General features: G+C 50.6%; 1 protein-coding gene across 2 annotated transcripts in view; it reads left to right on the top strand.

The window, feature by feature from the left end:
- The window catches only part of NAV2 (neuron navigator 2), a 373,160-nt gene extending 356,069 nt beyond the window's left edge, over positions 1–17,091 (top strand). For both annotated transcript variants that reach the window (XM_029956497.1, XM_029956496.1), the window contains 7 exons: positions 893–1,128; positions 2,905–3,059; positions 3,276–3,347; positions 4,977–5,173; positions 6,119–6,237; positions 10,741–10,944; positions 13,634–17,091. In XM_029956497.1, coding sequence (XP_029812357.1) covers positions 893–1,128; positions 2,905–3,059; positions 3,276–3,347; positions 4,977–5,173; positions 6,119–6,237; positions 10,741–10,944; positions 13,634–13,759 — 1,109 coding nt within the window. In that variant the 3' untranslated portion in view covers positions 13,760–17,091. The remainder of the gene's footprint in view (positions 1–892; positions 1,129–2,904; positions 3,060–3,275; positions 3,348–4,976; positions 5,174–6,118; positions 6,238–10,740; positions 10,945–13,633) is intronic.
- The last annotated feature ends 1,394 nt before the right edge of the window (positions 17,092–18,485 follow it).

The raw sequence follows: 18,485 nt of genomic DNA, 5'->3' as shown, positions 1-18,485 counted from the left end.
AAGGAAGATGCGATTATAAAATCCAATAAGTGTGGGGCACCTGCCTGGCTCAGTCAGTAGAGCGTGTGACTCTTGTCACAGGTTGTGAGTTCAAGTCCCACACTGAGTGTAGAGATTGTTTAAAAATAAAATCTTTAAAAAAATAAAATAAAAAAGAATAAATGCTCTTCTTTTTTTTTTACATACATATACTGGTTTTCATGAGGTGAGGTCTAACAGAATTACCTTAGGTTTTAGACAGGTAACCTTGTATAGATCTTCTTTTGATAATAATATCAAAAAAATGACTCTTAAAAGGCCTCCAGTCCTGATCAGTAGAGATGTCCCCAGTGGGAGAGGGGAAGGATACATTTCCTCTGGACATTGAGACTCAGAAGTCTCAGCAGTTAGCACCTTAGCCTTTGCCTGCCAGTCATCATATCCCTGAATCAAATTGCATTTCTTTGTTTCAAACATGAAAGCATTGCTACCTTTGTGGCATATGTGAGTGTGGGCAGCAGTGGCACGTGGCACGCGGGAGCAAACAGGGTGACAGGGCAGTCCCGGGGTCCTGGCAGACACGGGAGACTCAGGTTTGGTTTGGGCAAACCCCAGCAGCACGGTAAATCCAGACAGAGCAGAGCCCAGAGTCTGAGGAATTCTGAGAGGACTGACGGGGCCCAAGGGCCCAGGTGTTGAAGCTGAGTCTGCATCTGGGCAAGTCAACCAAGCCAGGGGCTGGAGCAGGTGGTGCTCGTGATCAGGGGGCAGTGGCTGCTTGTGCTCAGCCTACCAGGTACCTGGGCGGGCAGCGGTCTCAGATGAGAGGCCGCCGTGGAAAGAGATAGGCTGTCCCAGGTGGCAAGTCCAGAGCTTCCACGGGGCTTCAGACTCTTCTGTCCTTCCAACACAGGGCTCGCGGAGAACAGCCTGGACTCGCTGGTGTTCGAATCCCTCATCCCCAAGCCCATCCTGCAGCGCTACGTCTCCCTGCTGGTGGAGCACCGGCGGATCATCCTCTCTGGCCCCAGCGGCACCGGGAAAACCTACCTGGCCAACCGGCTGTCCGAGTACCTGGTGCTTCGGGAGGGACGCGAGCTGACAGATGGCATCATTGCCACCTTCAACGTGGACCACAAGTCCAGCAAGGTGAGGGGGTCATTCGGAGACTGCTGCTCAGCCAGGGGTTGCTGTTTGGCCCTTTCAGAACTGTTGATGCGGGGCGCCTGGGTGGCTCCGTCGGTTAGGTGTCCAACTTCGGCTCAGGTCATGATCTCATGGTTCATGGGTTCAAGCCTCATGTCGGGCTCTTTGCTGACAGGAGCCTGGAGCCTGCTTCTGACTCTGTATGCCCCCCTCTCTCTGTGCCCCTCTCCCACTTGTATCCTGTGTCTCTCAAAACTAAATAAACATTAAAAAAAAGAAAAAAACAAAAAGAACTGTTGATGCCACCGGCACCCTGATGGGAAAGCAGTGTTTCCTCTGTGTTCTCCCTTGGTGGTTGTGGAAGAAACCTGGAGCAGGAAGTCGGGATGGGGGAGCCGGAAGGAAGGCTTTGATTCACAGTTTCGGTGAAAAGCGATGTCTGTGAGGCCGGCTGGCTCATTCCTCCCTCGCCGGCTCTGAGCTGCGCATGAAGCTCAGTGTTCGTAGGTCAGTGGGATCGCCCCCGCTGCATCTATTTTAGTTTACCAAGAACTTGTCATGTGCCTTCTCAGTGCTATTGTTTCCCCCGAATGAAACCTCTTGAGGAACAGTGATAACATTAATAATGACAACAGCGCACATCACACACTGCTTGCCAGGACCAGCAAACTGACTTCCTTACAACACTATCCTCGAGGGAGAGGTTGTTGCGAACCTGAGGCTTGAGGCAGGTGGCCATGTGCCTCAGACCCCTCGGATGGTGCAGAGCCAGTGGACTAGGGCTCATGTCAGAGTCCTAGACTCCAGAGCCAGCAAATAGGCTCAAGCCTGCGCCATGGGGACCGGTGGAGATGTTTGGACCTAGGCCCAGGCGAGGGTTGGGAAATGCTTTCTCAAACTCATTGACTGTTCGGCGCAGTGGGAGGTGATGGATGGTTCGCTCTGGCTGGCCCTGAGTCAGAGGTGATTGGGAAATGACGCTTCTGCCTTGAATCACCTGGCGTGCGCAGAGATGTAGATTCCTAGACCTCATTCCCAGATGATTGCTTTCAGTAGGTTGGATGGGCCAGGAAGTTGTGCCAGCTCAGTCACTTCCTCCTCCTTCTCCTCCTCCTCCTCCTCCTCTTCCCTCCCACCCCTCCTCCCCTGACACACATCCCTAACCCCAACCATGCTGGGCTGCATACCAGCTCCAGCTCAAGCCAATCCCCCGTGTCTTCTCCACAGTTCCATCCAGAGCTGCCCCTTTCCACCAGACTTCCCAGGGCTTCCCATGCATGTAGACCCACTGCCCCTGCAATGTTCATTTTCTGCCTGTGGTGGCGCACCAGTCAGCAGTGCTTGCCTGTGTGGGGGGATGGCTCCTTTGCTGTATTGATTCATCAAGGGCTTCTGTGTAAACAGCTCTCAGGCAGATGTGAGCTTACTAAAGGGTGGGCCTGATAAGCAATATCAAGAAGAATGACAATACTTCTAGAGAAGTGTCAGAACAGGGACATGAAATCATGCCTGGGCACCCCACGGTGCTGTGCTCTTGCCCTAGGCAGAAGGTTTTCTGTTACCTAGTGAATTCCAGGAGGCTGGACCTAGGCTGGACCCTGCTCACCCCGCATCTCATGAGCCCCAGCCAGATGCTGTGCGCTAGATGGGCACCAACACTTGTTCACCGCATGGCCTCCTGAAGGTCAACCTGCGTTGACCTGGACAGAGTGAAGGCTCTGAGCATGTGCATCCTTCTGGGGCGCATTTGCCCACTTATTCTTTCCCTGGCCTCCACAGGAGCTGCGCCAGTACCTGTCCAACCTTGCTGACCAGTGCACCAGTGAGAACAACGCTGCGGACATGCCCCTCGTCATCATCCTGGACAACCTGCACCATGTCAGCTCCCTGGGCGAGATCTTCAATGGGCTGCTCAACTGCAAGGACCATAAATGGTAAAGGCTGGCTCCAGGCCTCCTGGCCCCCAAGAAGCCAGAGGCCATGTGATGTGTGCCGCATGGCCTCGGTGCTCGCGTGGGGATTGGTGTGGGGGTGCTGGGGGAGGCAAACAGCCACCTGCTTGGACACTCAGACAACATGGGCCTCTGTGAGTACCTGCTCTGGCTTGGCTTCGAGTCACAGAGCTTTCTTTTCCTTCCTGTCCCCCACAGCCCTTACATAATTGGCACCATGAACCAGGCTACCTCTTCTACCCCCAACCTGCAGCTTCACCACAACTTCAGGTAAGGGACTGCTTTTGGGGGGCCTGCACTGGGCTGGGCGTCGTGCCGGGCATCTTCCCCGGCCTCACTCATTTCATTCTCACGGCAGCCTCACTAGTTAAATTTATGTTGCTAATGGGGATCCCGGGGCTTAGAGAATTGACTCGTGTCAGGTCACACAGCCGGTCTGTGGCAGAGCGGAGACAGGAGCCCAGGTCTCCCTGACTCCCTGTCCTGGGGTGGCAGTGTCAGGGGGGCGGCTCTGGGCTTCTGTCCCCTGTGCGTCCCCTGCAACGTGTCTCTCCATCCCTAGTGAACATGAGCAATGGAAGCTCTTGCTTCTGACTGTCCCCTTGTCACTGGGTGTATGGGCTATGAGTTCGCTTTGAGTCCCTCTGCCCCAGTGCCGTACCAGGGAGCTGTCACCACAGGGATATGGGAGGGGCTGTCCAGTTTAGTCACACGAGGTTGTGCTGCTGCTGGCCTGTGCCCTGCACCGCTGAACCTTGGCTAACTGCACCAGCCCCTCTCCTGCCTGGGCCCTAACATGCAGCTGAGAAGCCACTCCATGGGGGAGGGGGCCCTGGCTCCCTTACATGGGCCACTCTACACGCATCCCAGAGGGAGATCTATGGAAAGTGGACCTGAATTGTAACCATCAGAAATGTTGACTCCCCCAGGCCCAAGATCCTGGCCACCTCTGTATTCAGGCTGTCCTGTCTTGTCCACACTTCCTCTTCCCGTCCCTGGCACTGCCCCATCTCCCAGCATATGCCTGCACCTCCCCCAGCATGCTGCTGTACCTCCCCATCTCCCACACACCCCTGCACCTCCCCATCTCCCAGCACACCCCTATAATCATTTTGTGGCCAGTGAGCCTGCCTGCCACTTGGCTCCCTGCAGACCATCTCTTGTTCCAGTGGCAGCCAAATAAGCTTTCTACAATTCAAATCTGACCATAAAGCTCTCATGTTTAAAGTCCTTTGGTGGCTCCCCATTGGCTCCAGAATGGAATGAAACTCCTTAGGTGGGCTGGTCAAGTCTAAATACTGAATTACACTGTTGCTCTGAATCTGTGGCAGTTCCCAAACACCCCATGGGCCTGTGCAGATGCTGCAGTGTGGTCGGTGGCCCGCATCCCAGCCCCTTCTGGTCTCAGACATCCCCTCCTCTGGGATGCCTCCCCTACTTCTCTGGGTTTCATTCTGTTTCATTCCTCTATTTGCTTCTCTGCTTCCTCCACTGGACTCTATGCTTCTAGGGAACAGGGATGGTGTCTTAGTCTTGGTTGCAGCTCCAGAGGCCGGCACAGAGCCTGACTTCCAGGCTCAGTGGTTAGAGCCCAGACTCTGGGGCTGGCCTGTCCTAATTCTAATCTTAACCCTTCTATTAACTAGCTGTTTGATCTTAAACAAGTTTTGCAACCTGTCTGTGCCTCAGCATATCTGTCTGTAAAATGGGGCTGGCAGTCATGGGGCTGCTGTGATGACCTGGGAGTTCATGGGTCCAGCATTAGAGCAGTGTTTGGTGCACAGTGAGGCCTGTTCTGTTAACACAGACACTCTCTAGATCTAATGAGCTTTGATTGGGGAGGCTAGTATCATTTCTATCCGTCATCATCATTGAAAAGCACTGCTGACTCTCCTCTAGGTGGGTGCTTTGTGCCAACCACACGGAGCCCGTGAAGGGCTTCCTTGGCCGGTTCCTGAGGCGGAAGCTCATGGAAACAGAGATCAGTGGGCGGGTGCGGAATGTGGAGCTGGTAAAGATCATTGACTGGATTCCCAAGGTCTGGCATCACCTCAACCGCTTCCTGGAGGCTCACAGCTCCTCGGATGTCACCATAGGTAGGTGGGAGGCTGGGCAGGGGTGAGTGGATGTCTTGGCTGGGGGAGAGGCACTGCTCCTGGAGTTCCGGTATCCTCAGATGATTGTCCTTAGGGGCTTGGCCAGGACAGTATTTTGTAGACACTAGTCAGCTGGACTCTGTACTGTCCACACAGATGAGAAGGGGAAGAGGGACAGTCACAGCCCAAGGCAGACCCTAGACTGGCAGTCATCTGCCTCCGGTGTCGTGTCTCTACCCCCTCTCAGCCCAGTGCGCTGGGACTGATCAGCAGCAGTGAGGGGCACACAGCCCTGGCCGATACCAAAACTCCTGGCTCAGTCATGAGGCCCCACAACGAGGCTCCCACAGGAGCAAACCACCCTGCAACATTGGCTTTGCCTTAAAAATAAAACGTTATCAACATTCCTGAAGCTTAGGATTCAGAGAAAAGAAAGCCACTGATAATTCCCCCATCCTGACATCATCGTCTTAATTTGAGCTTCTGTTTTCTACCCGTGTCCAGACAGACGTATTTCGTGTAGTTACAAGCATAGTGTGCACACAGGATGCTCTTTTCTTTTATTTCCCATTGTCCCACAAGCATTCTCCCTGTTTACAGTCCTTTCCAGAGACTGCAAAATAAGCAAATGCAGGTGTACCGCCGTTTGCTTAACAATTTTTCTAGTCTTGGATATTTTGAGCACTTCTGTTTCATAGGTCAGGATTAATAACATCGCAATGAACATCTTTTTAAAGCTTCTCTTTTTTGCCTGACTTTCTGGGGGAGCGAGATCCCAGGGTGGGGTTAGGGATCTTGCATGTACTGCTCTGTGCTCACCGCCCGGCAGCTGGCATTTCTGCTGGCATTCAGAAAAATCACAGGGACCCTCCTGTGGGAGTTGTTCAGAACATGGCTTCTCTTAACCCCCCAGTTTAAGCTCTGACTTTTCCCTCTGGTCCCCAGGCCCCCGACTCTTCCTGTCCTGCCCCATCGATGTGGATGGCTCGAGGGTGTGGTTCACCGACTTGTGGAACTACTCAATTATCCCCTATCTCCTCGAAGCCGTCAGAGAAGGACTCCAGGTGAGGAACACACTTGCCACTGGGGGTCCTTCTGGTGACCAGATGAGTTGTTCTTACCTCCTCCTCTAGCGGTGTGACTGACATGGGGTGACAACTCCTCACTGGCAAGGCCATCAGTGGAGCACAGAGTAGGACACACAGTCAGCTGCAAATCCTGGCCCTGCCACTGTTATTTGTGATGCCAGGCAAGTCATGCAGCCTCTGTGCCACACTGACAGAAGAGGAGAATAATTATCTGCCACAAAGGATTATTGCAAGCGCTAAATGTGGTCATGGCCAGAAAGCGCTCAGCCCAGTGCACAAGAAATGAGGCATACACGTGTGTAGAGCTTCACAGTTTGTGAAGTATTCTCCTATCATCTGTTTGATCCAAGCCCTGCATTAGTCCTGAAACTTGAACAGAAAAAAATTGTTTTGGGTCTCCATTTTTCAGAAGAGGACAGTTGAAGCTCAAAGAGAGTAAATGACTTGCCAAGAGTCTAAGAGTGAAACTTGATGAATCTGGGATTTGAGTCCAGGCCTCTGGCTCGAATTCCTGGTTCTGAGGCCCCAGCCCATTGGCACTCACTGCCTGTCCCCAGGACCCTTCCCAGGTGACCCTGGGGCCCACAAGACTGCAAATCCTGGCACTGCAGAATCTGCTGCTTCAGGAGGAGACCTGGTGTGTTCTTCATGCCTCTGGTTTTGAAGGAAAGTCAGCTGACATTTATTGAGGGCCTGCCACTTGCTGGGCACTGTGCGAGGGGCCTGACGTGCATGATCTCATTTAATTCTAACAGCTCAGTGAGTACCTCATAAACGGACACCCCAGGCTCAGATGAGGTTTTGACTGTTACCCAAGTTCACTCAGTGAGGTATGATGAGCCAGCCTTGAGCCAGGTCTGACTGACACCTCTGTTACTTCTGTGATTTTCAGGCTGTCCGGAGGCCTCAGGGGGCTCAGGGAACAAAGTATTGTCTTTTATACAGTGGTTTTCTACATAAGATCGCATATAACAAAAGGATTCCTCTATCTTTAAAAAAAATTTTTTTTAATGTTTATTTTTGAGGGCGAGAGAGCACAAGCAGGGGAGGGACAGAGAGAGAAGACACAGAATCTGAAGCAGGCTCCGGGCTCTGAGCTGTCAGCACAGAGCCCGATGCAGGGCTCAAACTCATGGACCACTAAATCCTGAGCGAAGTCGGACACTTAACTGAGCCATCCAGGCACCCCAAGAATTTCTCTATCTTAAAAAAAGTTTGATTCCCTACTGTCCTACGCGTTACTTTGAGTCCATGCTCCCTGGACGCTGTGTGGGGTCACTGACCTGCCCCTGCAGGGTGAGTGTCACGGCCAGGAAGGGTGTGCGCTGCAGAGTCAGAAGGCTCACAGAGGCCCAGCTTTTACCTCCCGGTGTCTAGGCCCACAGTTCTTGAGCCAGTGTGCTCGGCAGGCTCCTCCCTGCCTTGGGGCAAGTGCATGTCCCATCTGTCTGTCTCTCTGTCTGACTGTCTCTGCTGCTTCCCAGAGTTGCCTCAGGGCTCCACAGTGGGGCTGAGGAGCATTTATGATCATTCCTTTGCTTGCCACGGTACTTACCCAGCCATTCATCACCTGGCCTTGAACATGTCTAGTGGCAAGTGTGGAGGCCTGTAAAAATATTTTCTGTTCTTACAGATGTTCACATGAGCCTGATGTACATTTGTCTTATGACTCAGTTCCCAGTCCCGTTCCCCTTTGGAACTGTCACTGTTAACATTTACCAAAGTGTCCAAAGGCTGCAAAGGCAGCTCAGAACCCCTTCGTTCTCCTGGTGGACGAGAGGAGAGCATTGGGCCATTTATCAGATGACCCAGCCTGCTCTGAGACCCGGGGCAAGTCTCCTGTGTGTAAGCCTCAGGTTTCCTGTCTGTGATCTGAAAAGCTTAGACCAGAAGAGTATTTTCGCCGGCTGTCTTCCATGGAGCCCTGGAGGTGCTCAGACTACTTGCTGGTGGGCTCAGGGGAAGAGTAAATACTTGAACAACCACTGGGCCGTATGATGTCTAAGGACATGATGAGCTCCACATCCTGGCCTCTGTCTCTCTGCAGCCGAGAGCCTCTCCTCCTCCTGACTGGCTCCAGAAGTCAGGTTCTGGTTCAGCCTCACACAGGAGGTCTGGCTTAGGAAAGGTGGTCCAATCCTCCCTTTGGAGGGAGAAGCAGAAATGGCAAGAATGTTTCTAATCGAGAACAGCCTTCTTCAGTTCTGAATACCCCCCAGATGCGTGTGTCTTCCCTCCCTCCCCGCTTGCACGCATGTGCACACATGCATACCTTCAAAGGATCCCTTCTCTCTCAGACTGTGAGTTGCCTTTAGAACTCCAGACTGAATTCTCAGGCCTGAGACTCCCCATGCCCTCGGTGAAGGAAGACTGAGTGACAGACAGGGGCACAAGCCGGGAGGGGTGCTGGCGTCTGAGAAAGCAGTGAGGTCATAGGAGGCTGTGTGTGTGTTGAGTGCAGGAGTTGCTCATGGGGAGAGATGGGTACGCGCCTCTGCCACGCACGCAGGCTGGGTGGCTTCCCGGCAAGTCATACGTAAAGATCACAGGTGCCTTGGGCAATGATGAGTCAGCCAAGTTGACACATCCGTGTCTGGTGGACAGTCTGGTCTGCACCTCTCTGCTCTGGCTTTGGCTGAGTCACGTGGCTCTTGCTGATACTGAGTCGTTCAGAATGGAGTCAGTCAGGAGGGGTGGTGAGGGGAGAGGCCCAGACAGGGAAGCTGAGGCCATATGTCCCAGCCCAGCTCTGCTCTGTAACTTTCACAGCTGGTGCCTCTGTCTAGGCTCCGACTTCCCCATCTGGTAAATGAGGCAAGGTGACCCCAGTTCCTTCTAGCCAGGGCAACCTTTGACTTGCATAGATGTGGTTTGGTCAGAGCTCACCTCTGGTCTGTTAGCAAGTCCTCTCTCCCTTCTCAGCTGGGAGAGCAGAGGGAGCAGACAGGGTGTGGTCTAGAGACAGTTTTACTCTGGTGCCCCCTGTGGCCATTGTGGTTCAGGAGTCTTTGGTCTTTATATCCATGGCCCCCTGTAGTGTGGGTGCCTCCCAGAGCCACGGCCGGCACCATGCTAGGCGAGCGCATCTACCACATGTCCTTAGACTTGGCGGTGCATGGAGGCAGACAGACTTGAACTCCACTTCTGCTGCCTTTCCTCCCCCGGCCTGTCCCTGTCCTCTGGAAAACTGGGGTTGTAGGGTTGCCTCTTGGAGTCACATGGTACTTAAACAAGATATTCATAAAGTAGTGCTGGCCTACCGTAAGCTGTTACAGAGGAAGGATGGAGATGACACCTAGCCACACCGTATTCAGAGCCCTTGGGAGGTGCTGCAGCCTGGCTCTCTGTCCTTGGGAGAGTGTATATGTTTCTAGACATTGCTAGTAAAAGTCACTGGAGGAGGTGCCAGCCTGGGTGGCTCAGTCCGCTAAGCATCCAACTCTTGATTTCAGCTCAGGTTGTGATCTCACGGTTCCTGAGATTGAGCCCCATGTCAGGCTCTACACTGACAGCACGAGACCTGCTTGGGATTCTCTCCCTCTCTCTCTTTCTGCCCCTCCCCTGCTCACATGCTTGCGGACACCCACACTTGCCTGCTCACTCTCCCAAAATAAAAAATAAATAAGTTTAAAGTCACTAGAATAAGTTTATCATTATTCAAGGTTTAAGAAAAGGCCTTAAATTAAGTGATAATGTAGTTTTCTGTTTTAAGAGCGAATTAGTTGTTAGGGACAGTTTTGAAGGGCACATGACAGAGATACTTAAAATCCCAATACCCACATGTAATGTAACCTCTGTTACCAGTCTCCTGTTCTAAAAGTGACCAGCGCTGCTTTAGTGGGGCTCTGGGAGTCAGACCTGCTTCAAGAAACGGGGTTTCATCAAACCAGGGCTGTTGGTGAGCCCTGCCTGCAGAGTTGATGCCCAGCACTCGTTCTGTGTGGGAGGTCATCTTTGGGGTGGGGTGCACCCAATGGGATACGAGAGCCAGCTTGTGTGAGCTGATGCTCAACACCTCCTTCCAACTCCAAGTTCAGTGATACCATGTTGGTAGTTTGAAATTGGCCATAGTAGATGTATTTACACCACAGAAATTGGCAAATGCTTCAAATCACATGGTTGTCTCCCCCCCACCCCTGCCCCGCCCCGCCCAGTGGCTACTTTTCCGTTTGGGTCAGCAAAGTTTAAAGTTTAGGGTGACGCAATGAGGCAGTGGCAGAGCTAAGATGTGAACCCAGGTCATCCTAATTCCAAAGTTGGTCACTTTGACCCCCCGCTAGGTCATGTGACCTTTTAGTCTTAGCACATGAAGCTGCATGTACCTTGGGTGACCCCCTGAGGGTAGAATTCCGGAAGTGGAATTCTGCCTTCAGGGAAGGCATGAAGCTGGGCTTGCGGAGTTTCGGATGACTGCTGAACCAGGCCTGCAGAAGGGGTCTCCGGCCACTCCCAGATGATTCCTTCTTTGCCTGTTTTCAGCTCTATGGAAGGCGGGCCCCCTGGGAGGACCCTGCCAAGTGGGTGATGGACACCTACCCCTGGGCAGCCAGCCCGCAGCAGCACGAGTGGCCTCCCCTGCTGCAGCTCCGGCCGGAGGACGTCGGCTTCGATGGCTACTCCATACCTCGGGAAGGGTCTGCGAGCAAGCAGATGCCACCCAGTGACGCCGAGGGAGACCCGCTGGTGAGTCCTCAGCTCCCAGAGCACTTACTGTGTATCTATCATCATGCAAGGCATGCTGGGAATATAGACATGACTGAGCCAGGGTCTTGCTTTGGAAGGCCTGACCCATCCCAAGATTAGTCACATTTTTGCCAATCTTTTTTTCCATGATGTCAGTTTCTCACTATCCCTTAACCCTCTGAAATGTGTTCTGGTATAAGGTAAAAAATTAAGAATTTGATCCTCCTCCCCCCAAACATCCCTGTGCCACCCTTTGCCCTCTGGTTTCAGGGCCACCTTTATCCTTTATCATGCACCATCCTTCTCCATTAATCTCTCCCACTGGTAACAGCAAAGGCAAAGATTGCTGTGGAGGAGAAGCCCAAGTCAGCTGATGAGGAGCACAGGTAGGGAGAGGTTTGAGGGCAGGAGGGACTCCCAGAGGACAGGGAGGCCTGAATACGGGTCCCTAGGCCAGTGACAGGAGTGAAGCCTTTAACACTGCCTGAGTTTCTAATTTACCTCCCCCATTGCTAAAGCAAATAAAGGCCCTTTGAGAAGAACCTGGACCAGGAACGATAACACTCTAATTATAGTGTTCCCTGCCTATGAGACCCATACATAGTCCTACTGTGAAATTAGATCTAATAAATCAAACGCTCTGTAAAAGAAGGTAGACAGACATATCCCAGAGCGTCCCATACTTAAATGACCATTATCATGCCTTCAGATTACCCTTGAGCTACCTTGGCAGCCAAGGCAAAAGGAAAAACACAGCAGAGAATATTACTTGCATTGCTTCATGAAAGGACATATTCATAAGGGATGCAGCAGGATTACAAGACAGCTAACCTGTTGTTCTATGCCTGATGACTAACTGATGTGCTACATATAAATAATACTAGCTGCTTTAGTTTGTCTGCCATCCTCCCGACTGGCAGCAAGGAGCTGTGGTCCTGTTGAGACTTTTTAAATAGAAACTCTATTCTAAATGGTGTTATTATTTGTTACTACGCACAACCCTAATTTACAGCGTCGACAACAATAGTTTTGCAGAAGAAAGGATGAGACTTCAAAAAGCCATTTCTGGCATTAATTATGGCCAAAAGCCAGAGCCATGGAGATCTGTTTGTGGCTGCAGGCTCATGAGGTCTTCGCTGGTGACTAGAAGAGAGTTTAGAAGGTATTTAGAGGAAAGAATGGATCCTTCCTCCCCAGACCCTATTTTCTTACCCAGGAATATTTGTGTCCCTGATTAAACCTGAGGGGATTTAGGCAAAACCTGGAGCTCTTGGAACAGAATTCTCCCTCCAACCCCAGGCCCTCAGAAGGGAGCTGTGCCAGCTCCGTCACCCCCCTTTACAGTTGCTGTTTCTCCCTGCCCAGCGCCAGAGGTCTCTGTTAGGATAGGTCTCTTGTGTACTAGTCTGTCTCTCCCTCATGAGGCTGAGACCTCCAAGAGAACAGGACTAACTCATGTTTGTTCCAGAACACCTGCTGGAAGTACACTGGGGATGTTTGATGAGTGAATAATCACGGCTGCGCAGGGTGGTCCATGGTACTTCCGCTCCACCTCTTCCCCCATCGTGGCTTTGCAGACGGGCCCCAGCTGACAGTGTCCGGTGCCCCAGCTCCCCCGAGGGGCCGCATACATCCCAAGGGCAGCTGGCTAGGAAGCAGCTGGATTTCCTAGCTGCATCGCGTCTTGGCCTTAGCTCAGAGAAACCCTACTTTCCAACTTACTTGCTATATATAATATAAAATACACAATCAACCATTGCAAATAAGTTCCTAATTCCTCCCCTTGGCTCCTAAACAAATGACCAATAGACAGTAGACCAGGGAACGTTTAAGAACACTCTTTAGTGTCAAATGATGATGGCAATAGCAGATCTATCTCATTTATTGAGCCCGTACGTACCACGTGCCAGGCCCTATTCTGAGGGTCTAATGCACATCCTGTCACTGTGTTCCCTGCTTCACCCCTCTGAGAAACAGACGCTACTGTTGTCTCCACTCTGTCGATGAGGAACTGGTGGCTCAGGTATGCTAGGTCATTTGCCCAGAGTTTCCCGACGTGGAGTCCAGGTTTCTCTGGGCTTTGTCGCTCTGCTTGTAACTGGTGCTATCATTTATTTCCCGTGGTGCCTTGACAGGAGTGGGCACACAGCAGGCTCTGGGCTGCCCTCTAGCTGGAGCCAGATGTACCCGTGGGCTTGCTGCTCCCTGAAGGGGCAGCCATGTGCGTCAGATGTCCGCAGTGCTGATGCATCTGTTCCAGAAGCAGGGATGCCGGACTGGCTTCTTTATCCAGTTTGAGGCCTGTGTGTGAGTTAGGTGTGTCCTTTCCAAATAAAAAATAAATACTGACTTTGTAGACAACTTCCCATTTTGTTGTCTATGCCCTACATACGTTAACTCATTCCACACCGTAACGTTTGTAGGGCAGGTACGATTATTGTTCACATGCAGCCAGTGAGGAGACTAAGGCACCAAAAGGTTGAGTAACTTACCACGGTGATGCAGCTCATAAGCAGTAGAGACAGGATTTGGACCCTGGAAGCCTGGCCCGTAGTCCACACTTGTGACCACGGCCCCCACTGTGGGCTGTAACCCAGAGCGAGTCTGGAGGAGGCAGCATGAGCTTGAAAAAGGCCAGAGGTGGGCAGCTCCAGACTGGAAGCTGCTCAGGCTCTCACTCTCTCCCCAGATGAACATGCTGATGAGGCTGCAGGAGGCAGCCAACTACTCTAGCCCCCAGAGCTACGACAGCGACTCCAACAGCAACAGCCATCACGATGACATCCTGGACTCCTCGCTAGAGTCCACTCTGTGACGGGGGCCAGCCACGGAGCCCGCCCACCTCCCCCGTCCTTTCCCTGCTCCACCTGCGTCCCCTGCACCGTCCTGAACATGCCCTCCTGAGCCAGCCCCCAGCCACAGCGTGAGAGCTGCGGGGATACCCAGACCCCTTGTCCTCCAGCCTTGACCCGGGTGCAGGCCTCCCGGGCCAGCCGCCTTGGGACCGCTTCCCTCCACAGTGAGAACTGCACTATCTTCTGTTTATTTTAATTATCGTTTGCCTTGTTGCTGTGACCTCCCTAAGACACTGAAGATACTTCTCGGGAAAGGATCATCACCGTTGAAATGAAAAGATTATTAAAAAAAAAAAAAAAGGAAACCAAGAACCCACTAGAAGCTCTGAAACCAAACAGCATCCTGCCAGGGAGCTGTCCAGGGCAGACGCGGCTGGAGCCAAGCTGGAAATGCGCACTCCACAGCTTCCACTCAGCACCCCGACCCGGTGGTGCCGCCAGCACCCCCGCATCCGCCTCCCCACCTTCGGCCCTGCCGACCCCAGAAGAGAACTGTGTTAACTAGGGCGCTGCAGAGCTACAACACAGGGAAACCTTAGGGAAAAGCAAAGCGCGCTTGCTGCTTTGTTTTGCTTTTATAAATGGTGCTTTCCTTACCCGAGAGGTATTTTGCCTGTTCCAGTTCAACCACACCTTTCAGAGCCGGCAGCCTCCAGTCGATCCCTGAGCGTGAGCGGATGTGGCCGCGATGCAGACAGCATGTGTCTACTTCCTCCTTCTCTAGAAATGAATCAGGTTTTTCTTTCTGCAAACACTGTGTACAGTGAGAATTGGTCTATTTTGGAGAACTGGTTACCCCTTTGCCAATGATATTGAGTTTCCCCCCTTTCTGACTCTTTGATTTTGAAGATATTTCCTTCCCCCAACCCCCACCCCATCCCCCTCTTTGGTCAGAATCAGTACTTTGGTGAAAGAAAGAACCGCAGGAGTTGAGTTTCGGATTCGTCCTGCTGAGTTCTGGTTTTTCAGTTGTCCATCCTCACGGTTTTACACCTCGCCGCCTCCTGCTGTGGCTGGGGGAGGGGGGGTCGTGTCCTTCCTAGTGGACCAGGACCCCATCCTCCACGCGTGGGTGAGCCGGGACCTTGCCTTTCCTTCTCGTCCTTGAGGCTTCAGAACGCACATTGACACCTCAGGCATGCCAGCCCCAACCTCAGGTGGGGGTGCTGAGGTCACCTCGCAAAAGACTTGCACTTTCCTCAGAACCAACGTGACGCAACTCAGCAAGGGGCCGGCGGCCGCTCCCTTCCAAAAGCCCCGGCCTCCTTCCGGACGAGTCTTGTCTGACCTCTTCGGTGCTGACCTTCCCAAAGCGATGCCTTACTGGTTTTGTACTAACCGTGTTCATTTACAAGTGTTGTGCCTGCCTGGGGTCCATTTTTTTGTTTTCCCCATCAGAGCAAACAGGGCTAAAAAGTCATCTACTCATTAGGAGGACTCAAGTTGCTGTGACTTTTTTCATCCAAAAGACTCATTTGTGTGGATGCGTGACCATGGGAAAAAGAAAGAAGAAATAACAAAAAAAGAAAAGATGCATTTTTTTTTTTTAGGTTCTTATCAATCTCCAGCTAACACTCTGACTGGACAATGGTCTGTCTTGTGCAGGAAAAGGCAAAAGTTCCTCCAAGTCCATATGACATTGCTGATAGATACCCTGCTAGTATGTGTCTTCAATATACTGGTATTTTCTTTACAGAGAGTGGTAAATCTTTAAGTTACTTGTTTCTGCTTTATAAAGAGAATCTTTATTGGACCCCAGTGGGGGTGTCTCCCTTAATAGATCAGGGTTTTTATTTCATCTTTCCCATTCCTATTTCTGAAGATCCATCTCTGTACACTTTTTCTCATTTTCTTACCACAAGAACTTGACCTGAAACTGCTCACATGACATGGGACAACACCATTTTCTTCCTCCTTAAAGAAAAAGGAGAATGTGTCCCACTAGCTGGTGAATGGAAAACCTCTCTGTGCTGTCCTTGCTTTGTTCTCCGTAAACTCAGACTTTTGTGTGCAGCCCTCATTAGCCATCTGGGTGTGTGAGTGTGTCTTGTTCTGTTTAGTTTTTTTTTTTTCCATAAACATTTTAAACCATGAATTTAGCCTGTGACCACGGGCCACACCCTGAGCCTTCTGGTAAACCTGAAGAGTGGTCCTTCTCAATCTGTTTCCCAGCGATGACCTTACACGCTCATACTGTGAATTTTGGAGGAGGTAAAATGGACTTCTCCTTGGGGGCAGTTTTCCCAGTCACCTTGTGAGTAGACACCTGTCAATATTGTTTGAAACTTTCTAACTTTTTTTTTTTTTTTTTAGTTACGCCTTCTCTTCCTCTCCCCTCTCCTACAGACTTCCCTTCCCTCCCACTGGGTCCAGGCTCGGAACCGAGACCTCTGTCCCTGGTGCTGCCTGACTAGTAACCGGTGATTTCAAGTAGTGTAGCCCGTATATGATTCACAACTCCGTGTCCTTCCTAAAGTTTCGGGAAGCAGGGTTGTCTGATATGCACATTTCTTATTTCAGTGATATTTTACTTTAGTGTCGCTCACCTTTGACAAAGTGACTTTGTACTCATTTAGGGCTCTGTCCGAAATGCTTCCATTTTGCCTTTTTCTACAGTTAGGCTAATTTTGAAATATATGAAATTCTATGCAACATTTATGTTGAGTTACCAATGGAAGCCAAAAGTCTTCTTCCCAAACTGCCAAGAAGTATACAGGCCATAAATGAGATGGGAATGTCTTTTAATTTAAATTTGGGGGGTGGGGTAGGGGTGGGACAAGGAACGAGACTTGCCTAGACCTTTGTTGTGTCTTGGGGACATTTTTTATTTTACTGTTGATGCTTCAACTTCAAAATTCTGTGTATTCAAATTTGATTGTGGCGAATCTACTTCAAAAGGAAGAAATAATCCAACTTTGTGGATATTAAATGGAAGGTTTGCTGTTTTAATCTAGTTGTTTCCAGTGGAGCAGTTTATGAAATATGTCCTATAAGATGTACATTTTTTCATTGTAACATAGAAATTGTAAATAATTGATTAAAGTGCTGCATTTTGATGAATTTTTTCTAGCCATTTTTAAAGAGAAAACTAGGAATTGAGTATTTTGTGTACGGTATGTTTCCTTCCTCCTTCCCTCCCTCCCTCCCTATTTAATTTTCATTTGTCATGAGGTTTTTGGATTTGCCAATGATCTACTGGAGATCATGCCCCACATCATAGAGAATAAAGCTGATGATTGTACCAGTCTTAAATTATTCATGATTCAATAAAATTGATGCTTATTTATTCAGATTCGTGGTTTGGCTTTTCTGTGCTGGAGCAAGTCCTGGTCGGAGTCCAATTTCATTCCAACAGGAAGCCATTCTTCCTTGGATACAGCAAACAAGGAGAGCCCAAAACACTTGCAAACCTATCTTTGCCACTATGTCAACAACATCCTACCTCTTCTCAAGTTCTCGTCTAAGTTATTGCTACTTGTTTGCTGCTTTTGGAAATGCAAGCCTTCAGACTCCTCTTTACCTTTATGAATCATTGGGGGTCTTGTGGAAATGCGGATTCTGATTTGGTAGGTCCAGGGTGGGGCCAGATTCTTAATTTCTAACCTCCTCCTAGGCAATGCCAGTGCTGTGGGCCCTACACTACACTCTGAGCAGCAAGCTGTATCTGTCACCAGCTGGACCTCCAGTCAATTCCTTGGCACGAGAGAGATTTTTTTTTTTTAATGTATTGAGAACCTATGAATGGCCAAATTGCTTTCCCAAACACCCCAATATAATCTCCAAAATGACCCCAAGAAGGTAAATATTCTTACTTCCATTTTACCAGCGGAAAAAACCAGGCTCAGAGAAAACAACTTGCCAAGGATCCTGTCGGCTAAGAGGTGTGGGAGTTGGAGTTGCAGCCTCATCTTCCAAATCCAAAACCTGCCTCCCCGGGCTGCCTCTAATCATAGGGCCCCCCTTCCACCCAGCAGCTCGCGTCCATTGGGGAGCACAGGCGGTGGGGGATGAGATCACATCTTAGCATTCCCGTTTAATAGAAACAATAAAAATTATAAAGGCTTGAAGTGAGGCCTTTGGTTTTGCTCTGAACTCGAGCCTACACAACTAGCTCAACTGCTAGTGACACGAGGTGTCCAACTCCTAACGCACAGCTCCTATAATGCACCACAGTGGCCCAGCCAGGGAGAGAGAATCCAGATGTTTAGCAGAGGCCGTTTTAAATGCCAGTTCAAGAAACAAGAAGCAGGGGGGTGTTGGTACAATGGTCTGGCTACCGGATATCCTGATTTCTAAGCTTTCCCACATCAAATATTCTACCCATGGCTACACAGTCATTTCTGATGTTATCTAGGAAACAGGGTCAGCATATATAAAGGGCACGATGAACTGAGGACTTCAGAAAGAGAGAAGGAATGGAGCTGCACATTTAAGTACTTCCTGTGTGCTGGGCCCCGTACTGAGGGCTTCACTTCATCACACACAGTCCCAGCCTCTCCGAGAGGAGGATGCGCTTAACTCCATTTCATAGGGAAGAACTTGAGGCTGAGTAATGTTTAAGAGCTTGCTATACGGTAGAAATGGAATTCTCAGTATCTGGTTCTAAACCCACGTCCTTTCTGCCACATGATGCTAGTCTCTTAGGTTGGACTCTGAGGGGAAGTTTACACATCCCTTCTGCACCTG

Source organism: Suricata suricatta, chromosome 11 (assembly GCF_006229205.1).
Source record: "Suricata suricatta isolate VVHF042 chromosome 11, meerkat_22Aug2017_6uvM2_HiC, whole genome shotgun sequence".
In the NCBI taxonomy this organism is placed as follows: domain Eukaryota; kingdom Metazoa; phylum Chordata; class Mammalia; order Carnivora; family Herpestidae; genus Suricata; species Suricata suricatta.
The sequence above is the reverse complement of the archived record's forward strand: the minus strand, read 5'-3'. Positions and strand labels throughout refer to the sequence as shown.